Raw genomic sequence first — 19,409 nt, forward strand, 5'->3', positions numbered from 1 at the left:
TATGCTGACATAATGTAGAAATAATAAATAGAATGCATGAGACTTTGCTGATCCCAGCCTGGGAAGTGAAGGGAAAACGGTGCAGCCGTGGAGCCTTAAAATTCCCTTGTCTTATTCAATGTCTGCTCCACACATGAAAAGTAGGTGAAGTGCAACCCCACTTTAAACAGACAGAAAATTAATCTATGTTCACTAAATACAATACCCTGTTTAAATGAAGCTATCTTTGGTACTAAACTCTCTGAGGGATTCTGCTTAGTGAAATATGGATCTCTAAGAATATTCAAATCACCCCAACATTCCCAGAACACTCTGCCACTAAGTTCACACAGACTAGAATATCAGCCCCCAGGATGATGACAATTATAAGAACACATGCATTGTCTCAAAATATGAAAGCAGGAATTCATTGTGGTGACAGCTAAATAGAATAAATCTAATGTAAAACTAAGCTTACAGCCGTGAATAATGTGTGAGTTTTCAGTGTGGTAGATTGAAGGGAGCAAACAAATTGTTGTGAAAATAATGGATGATCCATCTTTGTTCAGATGGCTGGCATTCGACAATAAAAATAGAACCTGTGGGGATAGTTGAGGGGCATTGCCTTTTCTGTAAGGCTGGGACACTGTCGGATCCAATGGGCTTGTGGGCCAGAGACACAAGGGATTTCTCACATTCTGCTGTCAAACTGACCTTGAGAGGGGAATAAAAGAGGCTGAAATTCTCTTCACCTCAATCAGTGCTGGTTAGTGGAGGTTAGTATGGCATGTTTCCTCACAGCATTCAGTAACAACCTAACTGTCTGTACAGAGCGAGAATGCATGGACAAATGGATTTGAAAATACTGCAAATCGTGAAAAGGATGTATTATTTTTATTTGCATATTTTGATAAAAATAATATTTGCAGTGATGATTGAATGTGGGTAAAGACATTGCTTTTGATCAGTACACAGATTGGCAGGAGAGGGCAGGTGGTTTGTGTGGCTCATGTACATGGTGACCCAGAATCTTATTGAAGTATTGTAAAGCTGGGAACTGGACAGTTTCTGTGATTCCTGTGAGTGTAGAAAGTGACAAACTGCAGAGCTTTGTGTTGAGAGTTCACAACAGTAGTAGTCAGTGACAAAGCAAAGTCGTTTCCTTTCACAGTCAGGTTGTGGCTGCCTCTGATGGAGAACCTCAGTGACTTATGTTACGTCAATGCATTATATTTTGAGCCTAATATGTGCTGTGAAACTGTTATTGAAGTTTGGACTTGACTGAAATTAATTGAGAGCATTTTTTATGCCCACTAACCCAGGAACTGCAATTTAAAAATGCAACCATCCTATTATAAATTGTAATATTGAATAACTTAAAACTCAAAAAATGTGTTTTGTTTTATTTTGTTTTTAAGGGAATTTTATGCAAGCTTTTTCTGCAAAGTTATTTTCTGCTTATGTAGTTTTCCTTTCAAAATTTCTTAAAGGTTACTCAATATTATTCATTTGTCAAAGTACGGGGAGTGTACACGGCTGAGTCAATTAATAGTGACAAAAGAAACCAAGGCTTTTGACCGAGCAAGGATTATGGTGGGCAGGACTTCCACAGAACTTGAGTACTGGGGTAAAGAGACTGGACATGCACATAATGGAAGATACAATGGAAGTAAAGAGAAAGGATATGTGAGGAAGGTTCAAGGACTGGAGACCAACGGGGATAAAGATAAAGATGGAAATGTTTACAACACAGTTGTCAGGGTGTTTAGTAACAGCATTCATGATTTTCCAATATTGTGTGTGTGTGTGTGTGTGTGTTTATATATACACACACACACACTTTAGTTACGAGAAGAGTATAATAATGCTTATTGCTAGTTTATTTAATTTTCTACTAAGCAAGACTAGGATTACGTTGCTTGAAAAAACTTGCCCTCTTGTTTTTTTTTGAGATTTAATCATTGAAAATCTTCAAAAGATATCCTTTTGATTTATTGTATTGCATTGGACTTCAAGGTGCTATTAAACATTGAGATTCTCCAGAAGTTCATAGAGTGGAGAATTGACCTCTCACTCTCCTGAGGTCTAGCTTGTTTTGTTTTGTAGAATCATTAAATATTTCATTGTGGGGTGAGCCTATTTGACCTAGCTTGTCTGTGCTGATCTTGAGAAGTCCTTAAAATCTGCCTCAAAGCAATGCCCTTTCAGTTGCAGCAACTGGTTAAAACCTTGCAGAGCAGACTGAAATGAGATCCTGGAGATCCTGTGACCAGATCCCTGCTATTCCTTGGACTACATCCAGGGGACAAGTCCCGGCCAAGGATTCTTCACCCTGTTTATTCAAGCAGCATTTGTCCTTGGGCGGGAATTCTCCCCAGTGTGCTGGAGCGAATGATCACCTCTCCATGGTGAGAGTGGCAGACAAGATTCCCACAGTGTTTCATACCCACCTACCGACCTGAATGTCAGACCATAAAGATAGCCATGATAACATTGTACTGTGTCTGTATTGATGATGAGCCCGAGAGTACTGTTTAATCATTATCAGATTGTACTGAATATAATTATTTCTAAACTTGCTTGATGGATGCAAAGGCAGATTGCAAAATGAGATGTTCCTGAGAGGGGTGAGCAGATAAGAACTCTATTCACACTGAGTAAATGTGGGAATAATCAACACGAAATGGAAATTAGAGACACAGAGATGTGAAATCTGAAGCTATCTGACTGGCCTTCAGAGATCCAGACCAGCCAATTAACACAAAAGCATCATTGCTCTCATTGATTCTTGCTTCTCCATCCACAGTTCTGATCACTGTGCGTCTGTACCCGGCTGTTTCTTGAGCTGCCTGATTAACATACAAACGCAGCCATGCAGGATATGTCAGAATTTGGTGAGGCTGCAGCTTTCCTAAGGAAAAGTGAAAAGGAATTAATGGTTCTTCAAACCATCGCCTTTGACGGTAAGCTGCCAACTGCATTTGTGTTACTTAAGGAATGTCTTCACTTCTTCACAGTGCTGTGATGTGTATAATATGAGTCATCCTCTGGGCAGAGAATGGAGGAGAAGGATCCAGGTGTAATTCCTGGCAAAGTGAGCTGGTCTGGTGTTGGGTGAGTTTACACTTTCAGCACCATCACCATGTCTTACTGCTTGGAGGTAGCTGCAATTCCTCCCATGGCTAGTAGCCAGCAGTCTGGCCAAACATGAAAGGCCGTTCATATTTTGTCCAACTGCCAAAGCAGGGCTAAAATGCTCAAGGCCTTCATTTGTCAATGTAAAGAGAGTTTCTGCTCCATTCCTGTGCCTTTCCTCCTAGAATCATTAAAAATGTGCATACAAGCACATCTACTGTCACTATGCCCAGTGGGAAAGAGTCTTCCAATGAATTCCACTGGCTTGTTCTCACCCCCACTATTGATTTCCCATTTCAGTTCTCTTTTGAAAGTTCCTTCCTAAATTTGTTTCCACAGCTTCTTCAGGCAGTGCTTTCCAGATAGTAGCAACTCGGAAATAATTTGAATAAATTTTCCTTGCACACTTACCAAGGTCTTGACATCCTTTCCAGAGTATGTTGCCCAGAAATGGTCACAGTAGTCTGATTGACACCAAACCTGTGAATTTCAAAGGTTCCAGCATTGTCCTTGCCTCTGACTGCTCAACCTCTGCCTCCTAAGCCAATGATTTTGTATGTTTTGAAACAGGTTATCAACCTGTCTGGTTAAGAATTTATTGTCACCCACAGTCAGGCCCCTCCAGTCCTTGACAAACTTTAGGCAAAAATTTTAATGGTTTTCAGGACATAAGATACCATACAAATTCAACTTTTCATCTTTGGTCTTTAGGCAAGAAGAGGTGCTGGATTCCTGATGAAAAGGAGGCTTATTTGGAAGCTGAGATTCTTGAAAGAAATGGTCCTCAAGTCACTGTGGAAACCAAGGCTGGCAAAGTAAGTGAAAAATTGCTTAGTAAACTGTACTCCTTGCAGAGGGCTCTTATATTTTGTAACTTCAAAACACAAGAATAACTGAAAGGAAAATAGAGCTGGGAATAATTCATGTACGTTTGTTTTTATTTTTAGCGAGATGCACGCATATTACCAGGCAGCATAACGACGTATGCTATTTACATACTTTTACATATAACCCGGAATGAATTATTTAAACAGCAGAGAATCTTTAATTAAACAATATATTTATAATATTACTCAAATATTACTGAAATATTAAATATACAACAGGGGACAAGTGACAAACCATTTGGGGATTGTCCTACTATTCCTGATATATTCTATTGTCTGGGGATTATTCCACTCTCCCAGGTCTGGTTTACTGTCCATTTTCCTGTTTAAGGATTATCTGTCAATTCTGGGTCCACCCTACTGTTGACAGATTTTCCTATAGCCACAGGCTGGTACCATTGCCTCAGGATTATCCTATGTAGGTCTATCAACATTCTTTCATACTGAATCCTTCCACACATACATGGATCATTGACCCACTCTCACACTGAACTCATTCACATGTGCACTGATCAATGAGCCTTTTCATAGACCCACTCAGCACTGAATTCCCTCAACACTGACCTCAATCAGTAATTCCTAACAACTGAATCCTTCCAAACACCATCTGTACACTCAGAATCAGGTTTAATATTAAATTTCATTTTAAATTTTATACATTATTTAATTAAATTTACTCATAGAAGAGCAAAGTCAGTCTAAATTAATTCCACTTGCCTGCACATTTTCCATGTAATCCTTGAACAGTGCACTCTCTCTTTCCGACTACTGATTAATGAACTGATCCACGCCTCACCTGATTATCAATTAACCTGATTATTAATTACTGGAGAAATTAATGGATCTGAAAAATGGTAGAATGCCAATCTGATGACTTATGATTTGAGGTTTAGGAAGGAACACAACTGAAAGCCCAGTCTGCTAGGGTGAAGGGAAATCACAGTCACGATAAACATAAGATATTTCAGAATGACTGTTGTGGAAAGTTTCATCATCAGATAGATACAACAAAACCAGAGGAGAATGAAATGAACTTCTGATGTGGGGAGACAGGGGAAGATGGAGAGAAAAGTGTCAACAACATCTCACCGGGCTGGTATGCAAACGTGGCTCATTAGCGAGCTCCTTGTTGGTGAGAAGGCCACCTTTCACAAATATATGTCTAGGGTCGGCATGATATGGGGTTCAACTAAATGGGAACGCTGTGATGTTCTGATTAAATAAATCTCAATTTGAGTGAACACTGTGTAAATACTGCCCATGCACATTTGTCCGTCAGCAAGAAATAACAGATCGTACACTGCATTAAATTATAAAGAAAGCATATTTACAAATTTCGGCTTTATCAAACAGTTAGTAGGAAAGAGAAAAGAAAAAAACTAAAAGGGCCCATTACAGTTAAACCAATCCAATGTGCACATAACGTTGGACTCATCCTGGAGTTGTCGTTACTCATGCGCTGGACCCACAGTCTGCACGAGAGCACACACCACATTCTGAACCGCTCGAAATCCATATCGAATCAACAGGCTGTCTCTCAGGAGTATTGGCCCTTCCTCTTTGGAGCCATTTATTTGCACAAAGCAGTTCGTGCAACGGGGACTTGCCTTCCAACAGCATTCCCGCCAAAAGCCCCAGAAACCAGACTACTTTCCTTCAGAAAACCCTTTGCCACAGCCCTAGAACCTACTCTCACAACCCACAAACATGATTGTCTGACTCACATTCTTAAGTTGGACAACATGTGTCCTTATCTTAGAAGCCAAAACCCACTTTCCAGCATGAGACACTGATAATAAGAACTACCTCACAGCATAGCAGTAGAAATCTTAATCAGGGTATTACAAACAGATAGGGAAGAATCAGATATGGATCATGTGAAAGTGAAAGCAAGATGGAAATTCAATGAATATTACAGCACAGGAGGAAGCCATTCAATGCATCATGTCCATGCTGGCTCTCCACTAGAATATCTCACTAGTTCCATTCATTCTGCTCCTCTTCTGCTTAGCATTGCAAATATTCCTTCATGTTTTTATCCAATCCCCTCTGAAAGGTCACGTGGAAAGTGCCTCTCAACAGTGCATTCCAAATCCCTTGTGCCCTGTGGGATGCTTGCAGCTTGCTCCTGCCTTCAATGAGAGAGAAATTTTTATTGGGTAACCAGCTTAATTTGCAGTATCTCTGACAAACATTTAACCTTGTATTTCTCTGGTTCTTCTTTCAGACATTGTCCTTAAAAGAGGATGATATTCAGCAGATGAACCCACCAAAGTTTGACATGATTGAAGACATGGCCATGCTGACAAACTTGAATGAGGCATCTGTCTTGCAGAATCTGCGTCGACGCTACAGTAACTGGATGATCTATGTAAGGAAGCCCACATACCGAATGGCAGCAATTCAATAATTTGTACGATGAGTACCAATCTCATGGTCAGAATTTCTTGGCTGGCTCTCAGAGCCACGTAGAACTAAGCAGATGAAAAGCCCCTCAGTAATGACAGCCAAGGTCAAAGAGTCATCTCCGTCTTTGACCTTCCAGTGAGCAGGTGAACACAGGGTAAAGCTCCAAGGTAAAAGAGGAAAGTGACAAAGTATCTGAATAAAAGAAAACCTGACTTTTTTAAAACTTAATCCTGGAATGTGAGCACCCTTGGCTAGGCCAGCTATCACTGCCCATAAAAATTATGAGGTGAAATTAACCATCAAATGAATTGGAAAGGAGTCATTAATCAAACTAAGTGAGTGAGGTGGGTGAGAGGACTACCTTCTTTGAGAAACGTGGACTAACCATATAAATATTAAGTTGTGGTTGAATCATTAATTAAGAAGGGAAGTAGGGATAAGACAGGCCAACGCACCTTACATGAATGGCAGGGAAATTACTGGAAAAATTCTAAGGGAGAAGATTTATTTACACCTGGAAAGGCAGCGACTGATTAAAGAAAATCAGTGCATCAGTGGAGGGAAGCATTAGGGTGGAGGTTACATCTTAGGGGAGGGACCAGGCTGTGGTCTAACTTTTGAGTTCTTCTTCAAGTAGGTGTTGAGGTTTGACTGCCTTTTTTTTAAAGTTTCCTCACATGAATCAGTTCTCAGTAGCAGGAAATCAGGTTGAGAACACTTCTCTTTGCCTTATTGCTTCATTCCCAGTTATGGTCATTATGAGGGAGCCAATTCGGCTGTGAACGGCCCATGAATTTTTCAAGGTGCCAGTTCTCCCTGGTATCTCAGATTTCACTGATCAACATGGACTATTTGGTCAGAATTGGAATGTGGGTCCCTGAACTGAGAAATAAATCAGCCTGCATGATGCCCACATCTTACAGATAACCTGGATTTGGACTGTTGTCTAATTCTACCTTTTCCTCTTGGCAGACCTACTCTGGGCTGTTCTGTGTAACTGTGAATCCATACAAATGGCTTCCAGTGTACAGTGCTCCTGTGGTTGCTGCCTACAAGGGCAAGAGACGCTCTGAGGCTCCACCTCACATCTACTCGATTGCAGACAATGCCTACAATGACATGGTCCGGAGTAAGTAGATCCAAGCTACAAAATGTGTGGAATTATGCCCCACTATACTATTAGGGGCATGGAATATTAATGGCCAAGTTACCCGAATGGGATTTAGCAGCTGGTCTTTGATCTAGAGATATAAGTTTGTATTACAATGGCTGCTGTGACAGTTAAATTAAGTATATTTGAACTCAATATCATCATTAGTATCACTAAGGGAACAAAGAGATGGCAATTCTGTTAAATCAACTTTTTGCATCAATCTTCACTGAGGAGGACACTGTAAGTATCCCAAAACAACAGACTGGCTCATTTCAAATAATCGGGAGGACCCTAAAAAAATCTTAATCAATCTACATAAAGTATTGGAGAAACTCACAGGGATGTAGGTGACCTATATCAATGGGGCCAATGACCTGTATCAAAGGATTTTAAATGAAGTGGTTGCAGAGATGGTGGACCTGTTTTATTGAAAACATTCAGAAAATGCTCTAAATACATGTATCAGAAAATTGGACAACAGCCAACGTGATTCACTTGTTCAAAAATGTGGGGAGCTGTAGGCCAGTTATTTTAAAATCTATTGTCGGCAGGATGATAGAATCAATAATCAAAGAGGAACTAATTTATCATTTAGGAAAAGTGAATATAATCAAATCTAATCAACATGGTTTGTGAAAGGCAGATCAGTTTTAACACATTTTCTCTAATTCTTTGAAGATGTCACAGGGAGCGTTGATTGAGGAGAACCTGTAGTGTTGACTATTTAGATTTCCAAGACATCTGACAAGATGCCACATTTATGCTGGTGAATAAATTAAGAGCCTTGGTATTTGTGGAAGTGTATTAGCAAGCATTAAAACCTTGCTATCATTAAGTGTAGAATAAATGGGTGGAAGGAGGGAGATAATACTGGAAGGGTATGACTAAGGTGGAGAGGGAGCAGAAAAGACTTACAAGGATGTGTCTTGGGTTAGACAGCTTGAGTTATAAGAGTTTGCAAAGGGTGGGCCAGTTTGCCCTGGAAGAGGAGACTGGGAGGTGTCATGATAGAGATATATGAAATTCTGACAGGCATAGTCTGTGCACATGGCAATACTGTCTAAAACTAGAGGACCAAGTTTTAAGGTGAGAGAAAGAAGGTTTAAAAGGGTACATTGTTCACTCTGGGTCTAGTTGGCACTGGGATGAGCTGCCAGGTACAATGGTGGAGGCAGGAACAGTAACAATAAGAGGCACCTGGATAGGTACTTGAATGAGTAGCACATAGAGCAATGTGCAGGCAAGTGGGACCAGTAAAGACAAATGTGATGGTCAGCCACGACACAGTAGGTTGAAGATCCATTTTCTGTGCTCTAGAACCCTATGACTCCATAATTGATGCAGTATCCTCAGATCTGTTTACTATTTATATTAACAACCCAGTGGAGGGAATAAAAAATAAGGTTTCCAAGTTTGCTAATGAGGCTAGGGCAGGTTGTAATAAAAATATTGTAATTCTGCAATGGAACTAGATAGACTGAACGACTGTGTGAAAATTTGGCAAATGGAGTTGAATGCGGGGAAGTGTTCGTTCATGCACTTTAATAAATGAAATCAAAAGATGATTATTTAAATGGAGTGACTGTAAATGAGTGAAGTTCAGTGGTCTAGCTATTCTAGTGCATGAATCTCAAGTTAGCAGGCAGGTCCATCAAGTAATTAAAAAGGAAAATAAAATATTGAGTATTATTGTAAAGAGTTTGTATATAAGAACAGAGAAGCTTTTATAGAGTACAAGGTATTGTTGAAGCCTTACCTGGAATACTGTTTCGTTTCGGTCCCCTTACCTTAAAAACCTTACACTGAGGCAATCCCTGTCAATACTGGGGAAGTTATTATTATCTCACCTTACTACAATCTGCCTACATATCTGCTCTTCAACTTCCTACGACTCTGAGGTCTGTAGTATAAAAGCATCAAATGTCTATGTTCTATCCATATAGTAGTCTAATTGGCCAAACCCCCTGGGATGCCCTCCTTGGGAACTGCTGCAATGTTCTCCCTGATCAACGGTGAAAGGGTGGCATGGTAATGTAGGCAGTTAGCATAATGCTTTACAGTGCCAGAAATCACGGGTCACTTCCTGCCACAGTCTGTAAAGAGCTTGTACATACTCCCCGTGACCATGTGGATTTCCTCTGGGTGCTCTGGTTTCTTCCCACATTCCAAAGATAAGGTGACACTTGTGGGCTGCTCCTAGCACATCCTGGGGCTCTGTTGGTTGGTGACACAAATGACACATTTCACTCTATGTTTTGACATTTTGATGTCATGTGACAAATAGAGCTAACTTTTAATCTTCAGACAACGCTTCCCATTTTTAATCCTCCTTTGTTATGCCGACTTCCAGAACATTGAGTTTATAGTCCTGCTTCTCCTTCAACCACATCTCTGTGCTTGCAACAATATTATAATTTCATGTGCTGATCCACACTCCTCAGCTCATCCATTTTAATTGTGAGGCTCTTTGCAATAAAGTGCATATAAACCAGGCAACATCCCCTCCCCCCCAAGGCTCCCCACTGTCTCTATCATTTTTAACTGGTTTGGCCTACATGTAACTCCACACTAATCAATCTGATTGATTTTTATTTGTCCTCCAAATGGCCAAGAAAGTCATTCATTTCCAAGTTAGTTAGGTATGGATAATAAACATCGGCCTTTCCAGTGGTATCCACATGGACTGAAAGAGCATGCAATGAATTGCACTTTATCCTGTATCAAGCGAAATGTATATTATGGACTGAGAGGGAGACTCAAAGTAGGAGAGTTAATAAATTCTGATTAATTTTTCAGATCGAGAGAACCAATCAATGTTGATTACGTGAGTCCTTAAATTTATTTGTTGATTCCACTGCTTATTGTATCAATTCAACAATAATCTGATCTAAGTATGAGCAATAACTCTTCATACTTTGTCAAATATTAACTTTAATTAAGGCTCACCCAGTCACTGATTGGTTTGTGGTCCCATAGTTTAACACCTGGGCTGCTAGGCTAAACCTCACTATGTAATACCGTTGCTGTTTCAGAATGCATGTCTACGCAATATTTAACATCAGCGTATAACGCATGTGTCAATATCAGTGGGTGTTACACTCCCATGTTAATCCCATGCATCACTGATTGTGGATGTAACACTATGTGAATCAGAAAATAATATATTCTATTATAGAGTTTAACACTGCATAAATTGCATTAAGACCACATTGTGTATTATGAGTTGTGACTGTATATATTGTATAATTGTACACTGTGTTCTTGGGCACATAGTCCCAACATATTAAATATTTACACACCATGAATTACTTGGTGTAATTATCCTGTATATATTTATATAATAAAGAATGTGTCACTGTGAATAATACTCTTGTATAATTTTACTATAAAATTAGGCCATTTGGCCCATCAAGTCTGCTCCATCATTTCATCATGGCTGATCCATGTTCCTTCTCAGCCCTAGTCTTCTGCTACCTCTCCATATGTCTTCATGCCCTGATGTGGAAATTCTTACATCTGTGCAGACTATCTGGTTGTGCAACTTGATTTCCCATTATTATATTATATTTTGCAATATTTTGCTTTATAAAATTCTGTCCACATTCAGAATGTGAAAACTTCAACTTAAAACCAAACAAGAAAAAAATCTGCAGCTGATGGAAATCCAAGCAACACACACAAAAAGCTGGAGGAATTCAGCAGGCTGGGCAGTATCTAGGGAAAAGAGTACAGTCGACGTTTGGGCCGAGATCCTTCAGCAGGACCGGAGAAAAAAGACCTAAACCTCTCATTATGTAATTACATGCCACTATTAGAGTAGGCAGTGCACCTGGTGTACTGCAACTCCCTAACCATATATCTATAAGGAACAAGAAAAAAATCACAAACATAAAATGCTGGAGGAACTCAGCAAGTCAGGCAGTTTCTACGGAAAGGATTTTACAGTTTTGGGTTGAGACCTTTCATCAGGACTGGAAAGGAAGGGGGGGGGGGGAAGCGAGAATAATTAGGTGTGGGACGGGGGAAGGAGTACATATTTCCAGCATCTGCAGAATCTCTTGTGTTTAAAAATACATTATATATAAAAACTGATCAAATTTGAATTGAATTGGACATAGCTCTCTTCCCCCTTTTCAAAGGAAAACTGCATTCAATATTGATTCTGATACAAGTGTCTCAAAACACCAACCACTATATATTTCTAATAAGTTTGCCTTTCTTACTGCAAATTATCCACAGGTTTAATGTTAGCTATTGATGAGATGAAACCCAATATCCATTAAAGTATATATTCTGGGGTCAGAAAGACAGCCCAAGGTTGGTATAAAGTGAGGGTCTCTTCTGAGCAGTCAGTACTAAGCTGCTTCCAATCATAACCTCAGATCTACATGGTCTTTAAACAAATCTCCAACAAACCAGCTCAGATGTACTTGCCAAATGAAAGTGGAGCCAGCCATATTAACGTGATTCTCCCAAGTCCAATATAATGAAAAAGAACGGCAGTGATTCTCAAACACCACAGTACAGATTCCCTTTTTGAAAACATCCCTCAAGACAGAGAAAGAAGGACTGACACAAAACAACAGAGAATGAGACAGTCAGAAAAACAGATACTGTCCAATCTTCAGTCAACTACTTACACACAAAATTATGAATATATACCATTACAACAGCATGTAAACTGTAAATACCCAACTTATCCCAGAGTGGTGAATCTGTGGAATTCTCTGCCTAATGAAGCACTGAAGGCTACCTCAGAAAGTATATTTAAGACCAAGCTAGATAAATTTTTGCATAGTAGGGGAATTAAGGGTTATGGGGAAAAGGCAGGAAGGTGGAGATGAGTCCACAGCCAGATCAGCCATGATCTTATTGAATGACGGAGCAGGCTCGATGGGCCAGATGGCCTACTCCTGCTCCTATTTCTTACGTTCTTATATTCTGTGCAATGACACAAATTTCTGAAAATGAAACTTCTTTCCAACTGGATCTTTTTTTTGTATTTGACATTTTTATTGATTATATGAATATTTTAATGCACACTTTTGATTTTTTTGGGGGTTTAACTTTTTCACTTTTTTCCTTTCTGGGTTATGGTGGTGCCCAGCGGGGAGTCTGGAGCTGGGAAAACTGTCAACACTAAACGTGTTATTCAGTACTTTGCTATTGTTGCTGCCTTGGGCGATGGAAGTGGAAAGAAGGGCGTAAGATCAATTCTTTCAAACCTTTTCACTTTTTCATGCTCCATTTTTGCCTTTTTCTTTAAAAGCAATTTTTGTCTCCAATTTGCTTTAATGTGCAGTAATTTATACTTTACAGTTAATATTTTTGCCCTAAAGTTTCTTTTTCTTCTTTTATGTCTTTAAAACAAAACTTTTTAAATAATAGCTTTTGTCATTTTTCAAAGCGGTTTTCAGTAAAAAAATTGTTTAAAGTTTTAATCAATTTAATTATCTCTCTTGTGCCTCTTATTTATTTCTCTCTTTTTCTGTTTTCTTCAAGTCCCAACCAGCCACCAAGACTGGGGTAAGATTGCCTCGGCAGCTACAGTAGTCTTGTCATTTTTGTTATCTCTACAAAGCAGTGAACTAATTCTCCTTCAGCATTGGGCCATCACATTTGATCTGCTCTGTTAATATTGCAAATGTTTTGTTTACATATTTGAGTTGGGAGGGGTGAGAGAGGAAAGGGTTTCCAGCCCACTATTCTTGCTATGTCTGTCTGTCATATTCTTTCCTCTATTATCAATTCCCATTTAATTGAACTGAGATTTTATTCAACTCTGCACTCTCAATAATCCCAGAAATCTCTGAATTGAAGTCTAGTCGTATTAATAAACTGAAGACATTTTGCTAACCAAAAGTCAAACACCTTCCCCAATTACCACTCAGAAATATTTTCAATTTGAACACAATTTGTAATATATTAGAAGAATCAGAGGAACAGACACCTTTGGCTCACCTCACTCATGCCAGCCATGATACCCATCTAGGCCAATCCCATCTGCCTGCATTAGGCCTTTTCTAACCAGATACCTTTTACACGTTTACATTATGTGCCTTCACTACATCCTAAGGAGGCTTGTTTCATGTAACTAACACTCAATGTGAAAACTTACCTCAAATATCATCTTTATTTTTTTCTTCTCACGTTAAGCCTATGCCCTCCAGTTTTATTAATCCTTATCCAGGTTTCTACCTATCTAGTCCCCTCAGTTCCACTGAAAATAAACCCAATCTATTCAATCGATCCTCATGACTACAGATCCACCCCCCCCCCCCCCTTAGCCCAGCACATCCCAGGCAATGTCCTGCTGAATTCTTCTGCGTTCTCTGCTCCTACCTCATTCCTCCATGAAGCAGTCCCGTTGAAAAAGACTTGTCATGATGGAACTCTAACTGGAGCTGAGGGAAGCACTGCATAATGCACCGTGAGGGCCAGACACCGCCACCCCTCACACCCTCAGTCAAGGGAGGAGACTTCCCAAGAAAAAGAGGCAGACTTCAGCACCTGCCTAGACCCACTAGTGTTTTAAACATTACTCATTCACTCAACCAATTCTTGTTAAAGATTCCACTGACCCCGATTCCTAAACTTAAGCGTTTAACCTACCTCATGGAGGGTTTCCCACGCGTTCGGGTTGTTCTTGGTGGAGTGAAGGAGGATGAAGGGTGATCTTGTGGAGGTTTATGAAGTCATGAGGGGTGTAGGTAGTCAGAGCGTGGCTTTCTTCGGGATGGTTGAGGTAGTTAAGTGGCCACTTTGCAGCCGCGGGTAACCATCGCTGGTGGCGAAGGTAAAGCAGCTCAGGGTCCACCCTTCCCTCCCTCATCTCCATGGTTGCTCGGAACCCGACCTCCTTCCGAATGAAGCTGGCGGAACGATGAATCAGTTCTACCCTCTGATTACGAGTTTCTGTCAGGAAACGGGAGATCGAAGTGTTTGGGAGGAAAGGGACAGTTGGCGGGAGGGGGAAGGGAGGCTGAGAATGCATGGTTTCCCGCGGCTACACGCCAGCCATTGGGCCTGACACCGGCCTCCTTCACACCCTAGGGGACTCTAGAAGACCAGATTATTGAAGCAAACCCTGCCATGGAAGCGTTCGGTAATGCCAAGACGCTGAGGAACGACAACTCCTCCCGTTTTGTGAGTATATTTGGTCGGGCAAGAGTCGCCCACCCTCACTTGTAATACAACAAATAGATCAAGCCGTAAATAATAATTCAATGATGAATCTTTTTGTTGTACAGGGGAAATTTATCCGGATCCACTTCGGTCCCACAGGAAAGCTCGCTTCAGCTGATATCGATATCTGTAAGTGCCGAGGACACTTTGCCGCCAAGTTCAGACAGGGACTGAGTACTGTGGCCAGTTACTACAGCAAAATGTTCCCTAGCAAATGTTACCCACGCTGGGCACCCAAATTCTGCATGAACCCTGTTACTTAAAAAAGACGCAAAGAAGTAAGACATAGAGGCAAAATATTCAGTAAATGGGGCAATTGCCTGGGTTAGGGCTAAGATACATTGGGTTGGGCAATGGAGAGAGCTTACTTGATCAATTGGGCTGTATCTGGATCTGCATTGGGGAAAAGTATTCTCTTCATGATGCAAACACGAGGAAATCTGCAGATGCTGGAAATTCAAACAACAACACACACAAAATGCTGGTGGAACACAGCAGGCCAGGCAGCATCTATAGGGAGAAGTCCTGACAAAGGGTCTCGGCCCGAAACGTCGACAGCGCTTCTCCCTATAGATGCTGCCTGGCCTGCTGTGTTCCACCAGCATTTTGTGTGTGTTGTTGTTCTCTTCATGATGCCCCGGTCTGCTCATCCCTTCCTGCCCACAGCTTCCTGTTCTTGACATTTTCTCTACGACTGTAGGCCATGTAGCACTGTCTCTTCACCTCCTCCCTCATTACCTAAACAGTCCTTCATTTACCTCTGTTTACCTATACCCCTTTTCAATCTGGTCTTCTGCAATTGGTAATCACAATGTAGTATTCATCTACACTGGCAAAAGTAAGCATAGACTAGGCAACCACTTTGCAGAGTATCAGGGAAGCCGCACCCCTGGTATTCTCTTCCCACCTGTCCACATAGGTTTCTTTTCTTTTTGTGTATCTTTCCCATCCGTTCCCCTTCCCTACCTGGTTTCATCTGGCTCCACCTTTCACCTGCCACCCTCTGTTCCATCTGACCCTCATATCTCTATATAATGACAATCTTTCCTCTTTCTTGGCCTTAATGAAAGGTGTTGACCCCAAATATCAACACACACCTTTTGCCTTCACAAATACTGCTTGACCCACTGAGTTCTTCCAGCAATCTGTTTTCTGCTACTTGTTGAACTTGCTTGCTAACTTTTATAGGCTGGAACAACCAGATCCCTCTGAAATTTATGGATTTGCAGTTTCTCAAAGATTCAAAGTACATTTATTACCAAAATATGTACACAGTAAATTGTACAACCCTGAGATTCATCTTCCTGCGGGTAGCTACCAAACAAAGAACTATCATGCAGTTTGTTCAAAGAAAGCATCAAACACCCAACGTGTGAAATGAAGAACAAACAGCAATGAAGTGTTTTACCTCACACTTTCCCATATTAAATTGTGTGTCTAGGTTTCCATTCAATCTATTGATGTACCATTGTAGAATCTTAATATCCTTATCACATCATACCCTTCCACCTATTTTCATCTCATCAGCAAACTTGAAAACCTATCCTCCAGGTCATTAATGTAAATAGTAAAATAATTAAGAGCCAAGAGTTGACCCTTGGAGACCTCACTAGCTTCATCCCTTTGGCCTGGAAAGGACCTATCTATTCCAACTCTATATATGAGAATTAGAACCCTCCTCTGCAAATTATCCTCCTTATGGAAGGGTCTGACAGAGTAGATACTGACAAATTATTTCAAATTGTGAAGAAGACAGAGCAAGGAGGATAAAACATAATTTCCAACAATTATGAAGGACTTGAAGAGCTGTATTGTAACTCATGGTTATTTAGTGAAGCCTTGTCTCCCACTTCCAGACAGGGCCCAGTGTCAGAAGTAACTTTAGGTCCTATGAACACAAAGTATACTGCAGATGCTGTGGTCAGATAACACGTACAAATAAGCTGGATGAAGTCAGCAGGTCGGGCGGCATCCGTTGAAAGGAGCAGTCAATGTTTCGGGCCGAGACCCTTTGTCAGGACTGAAGAAGGAGGGGGCAGGGGCCCTATAAAGAAGGTGGGGGGAGGGTGGAATGTGCCAGGTGAAAAACCAATCAGAGGAAAGATCAAGGGGTGGGGGAGGGGAAGCAAGGAGGGGATAGGCAGGAGAGGTGAAGAAGGAATCTTAGGGGATTCATAGGTCCTATGATATTGTTTCTTCATAGTCAGTTTAGTTGTGCTGCACCATTCTGTTTGATAACGAGGGAAACATTTGTGGAACTGTCATAATATCTAACCTTTGACTTTTAGATCTTCTTGAAAAATCAAGAGTGATATTCCAGCAGCCTGGTGAAAGGAGTTACCACATTTATTACCAGATATTCTCCGGCATAAAACCAGAGCTTTTCGGTGAGTGCAAGCTTCACTCCCAAATGGTAAAATGCTCTCCAGTCTAATAACTTGACAACGTAACCAACCTCTATGAGTTTAAAGCATTCTTGAGGTATATATGCTGATGAGGATAGTAGAAGTAGTCCAAACAAACACAGCTGCTTACGGTATCACAGAATAATGCCAAACAATTTTATTGTCCTATTCAAGATCCAGTGGACCCTGTCTGCATGAACATCAAGGATCTAGATTAGGCTGGGTAAAATATCATTGTTCAGCCTCATGTTGGGAAATGGCCACTTGGTGAAGATGTTTGCCCTATTACTGAACTTCAAGCAGCTACACTGCAAAATCTGTGGGCCTGATTTGGCTGAAATGGAGGACTGAGCCAAATCCTTTCAGAATTAGAATCAGGGTTATTATCAGTGATTTATATGATGTGAAATGTGTTTTTTTTCTGCAACTGTACTGTGCAAAAGGCATAAAATTTACTATAAATTACAGAAATAAATAAATAGTGCAGAAATAACTGATGAATAATGAGTTATTGTTCATGAGTTCATAAGTTGTTAAGAAATATGATGGTGGTGGGGAAGAAACTTTTCCTAAATTGTTGAGTGTGGGTCTCAGGCCTCTGTACCTCCTCAATGATAGTAATGAGAAGAGGGCATGTCCCAGGTGGGTGAGGGTCCTTGATGATGAATCTCACCTTCTTGAGGGACAGTTTCCTGAAGATGTCCTCAGTAATGGGGAGGATTGTGCCTGTGCTGGAGCTAGCTGAGCAACCTTATGCAAATGTTTCCAACCCTCTACATTGGAGCCTCCCCACCAGGCTGTGATGCAACCAATCAGAATCTTCTTCTCCATATATCTGTAGAAATATGTAAGTTATTTAAACTTACAATTAAACATTTAAGTTATTACATGTTCTTGTCTAGGAGTGCACTGAGGATGTTTGAACAAAGACAGCGGCACATCAGAACAATGGAATCAACAGTATGGCCTAAACCAGTGGTTCCCAACCTTTTCTATGCCCCACACCCCTAGGAAATGTTTGATTAATGTTCGCACCCCCTACAAAAGTAATATCACATTTGAAGATGAAGAAGGCTAATTTCTTATTATTGAACCATATACAATACTGTGGATGAACAAATTGAACTTAAAAAAATAAGCTTTTAACTCAGTGCATAAAATGCAAATATAAATTGAGCAATTAGATTCTAATTTATTCAGAAAAAATTGTAAACAGTAAATTGATGAGACTCATCAACTCTGAGGTGTAACTCCCAGGTAACACTGATGAGAATCCTCAACGCTGACTCGGGCAGTGGGAGACTGGAGTGAGTTTATGTCTCTCAACTCGGGCAGCGGGAGACTGGAGTGTGCTTGGGGCAAACATTATTACCACTTCTTAAGGTACACTGGCAGCTGGCTGAGTGATGACTCGTGACTTGTCACTCAAGCACACAAGCCACTCATTGTCGCACCCCCTGAAATTCCATCTTGCACCCCAGGTTGGGAACCCCTGGCCTAAACCAATTGTCTGAAGGCATTGGGAAATGAGCAGTGGAAAGGCTGGAGAGGAGAGGAAACTAGAATCATTTGAATCCAGACAGGAAATTAAAGAGGAAAGAAGAAAAATAAGGATAGAGGGAAACACGATCAGATATCTTAAAAGGTCTCCTGATGCAAGTAGCCTGCTGAAGGACTGGGGTTTCCCACTGAGCTGGAGAGACATTGAAGTCAGTTAATTTGTTATGGTGATCCTTGTGATAGTAATTCTTAGAATTGTTTCTACAGGGTTTAATTGACAATTAATATTTTGGAAAACTGTGATGGGTAAAAGCAGCACAATTTATCATGAAGATAATCATGTGATTATTCACTGATACCTCTTCCTTGCTGAATGATGTTGGTCAATTTGCCCATTGCTGATGGCAAACCTCATTCAGATACTTAGTGAACTCTGGCAGCAAAATGAAGGAAATTGAAGAACATTTAATTTTTAGAAGAGGGAGGATTTCCACATCCACATTATTTCCTGGTGACGAAAAGAAACATCGATCTCCAGTATTACAGTGCTTGCAATTTCGATCTAGCTCTGCTGCAACTGTACACAGAGAATATTATACAGCTAGTAACTAGTGTAAATAAAAAAAATCAGCAGAAGCTGGAACAGAAAATGCAGGAAAGTAACGCTGTGTCTGTGGAAAGAGAAATAAGTTAGCTTTGCCAAACATTAGATTTGTTTCTTGTTCCACAGGTATTAGTGACATGCTGATTGTCTCT

The 19,409-nt window shown here is 40.5% G+C and overlaps 1 protein-coding gene across 1 annotated transcript in view; it reads left to right on the forward strand.

The window, feature by feature from the left end:
• Positions 1-2,785: 2,785 nt before the first annotated feature.
• Positions 2,786-19,409, forward strand: part of LOC140736306 (myosin-7-like) — a 109,113-nt gene continuing 92,489 nt past the window's right edge. The window contains exons 1-10 of the mRNA XM_073062297.1: positions 2,786-2,942; positions 3,826-3,929; positions 6,229-6,372; positions 7,383-7,539; positions 10,360-10,387; positions 12,671-12,767; positions 13,066-13,089; positions 14,617-14,709; positions 14,814-14,877; positions 17,037-17,135. Of these exons, the coding sequence (XP_072918398.1) occupies positions 2,852-2,942; positions 3,826-3,929; positions 6,229-6,372; positions 7,383-7,539; positions 10,360-10,387; positions 12,671-12,767; positions 13,066-13,089; positions 14,617-14,709; positions 14,814-14,877; positions 17,037-17,135 (901 nt within the window). The 5' untranslated portion in view covers positions 2,786-2,851. The remainder of the gene's footprint in view (positions 2,943-3,825; positions 3,930-6,228; positions 6,373-7,382; positions 7,540-10,359; positions 10,388-12,670; positions 12,768-13,065; positions 13,090-14,616; positions 14,710-14,813; positions 14,878-17,036; positions 17,136-19,409) is intronic.

The sequence above is a fragment of the Hemitrygon akajei genome, chromosome 11 (genome assembly GCF_048418815.1).
Source record: "Hemitrygon akajei chromosome 11, sHemAka1.3, whole genome shotgun sequence".
Lineage (NCBI taxonomy): Eukaryota > Metazoa > Chordata > Chondrichthyes > Myliobatiformes > Dasyatidae > Hemitrygon > Hemitrygon akajei.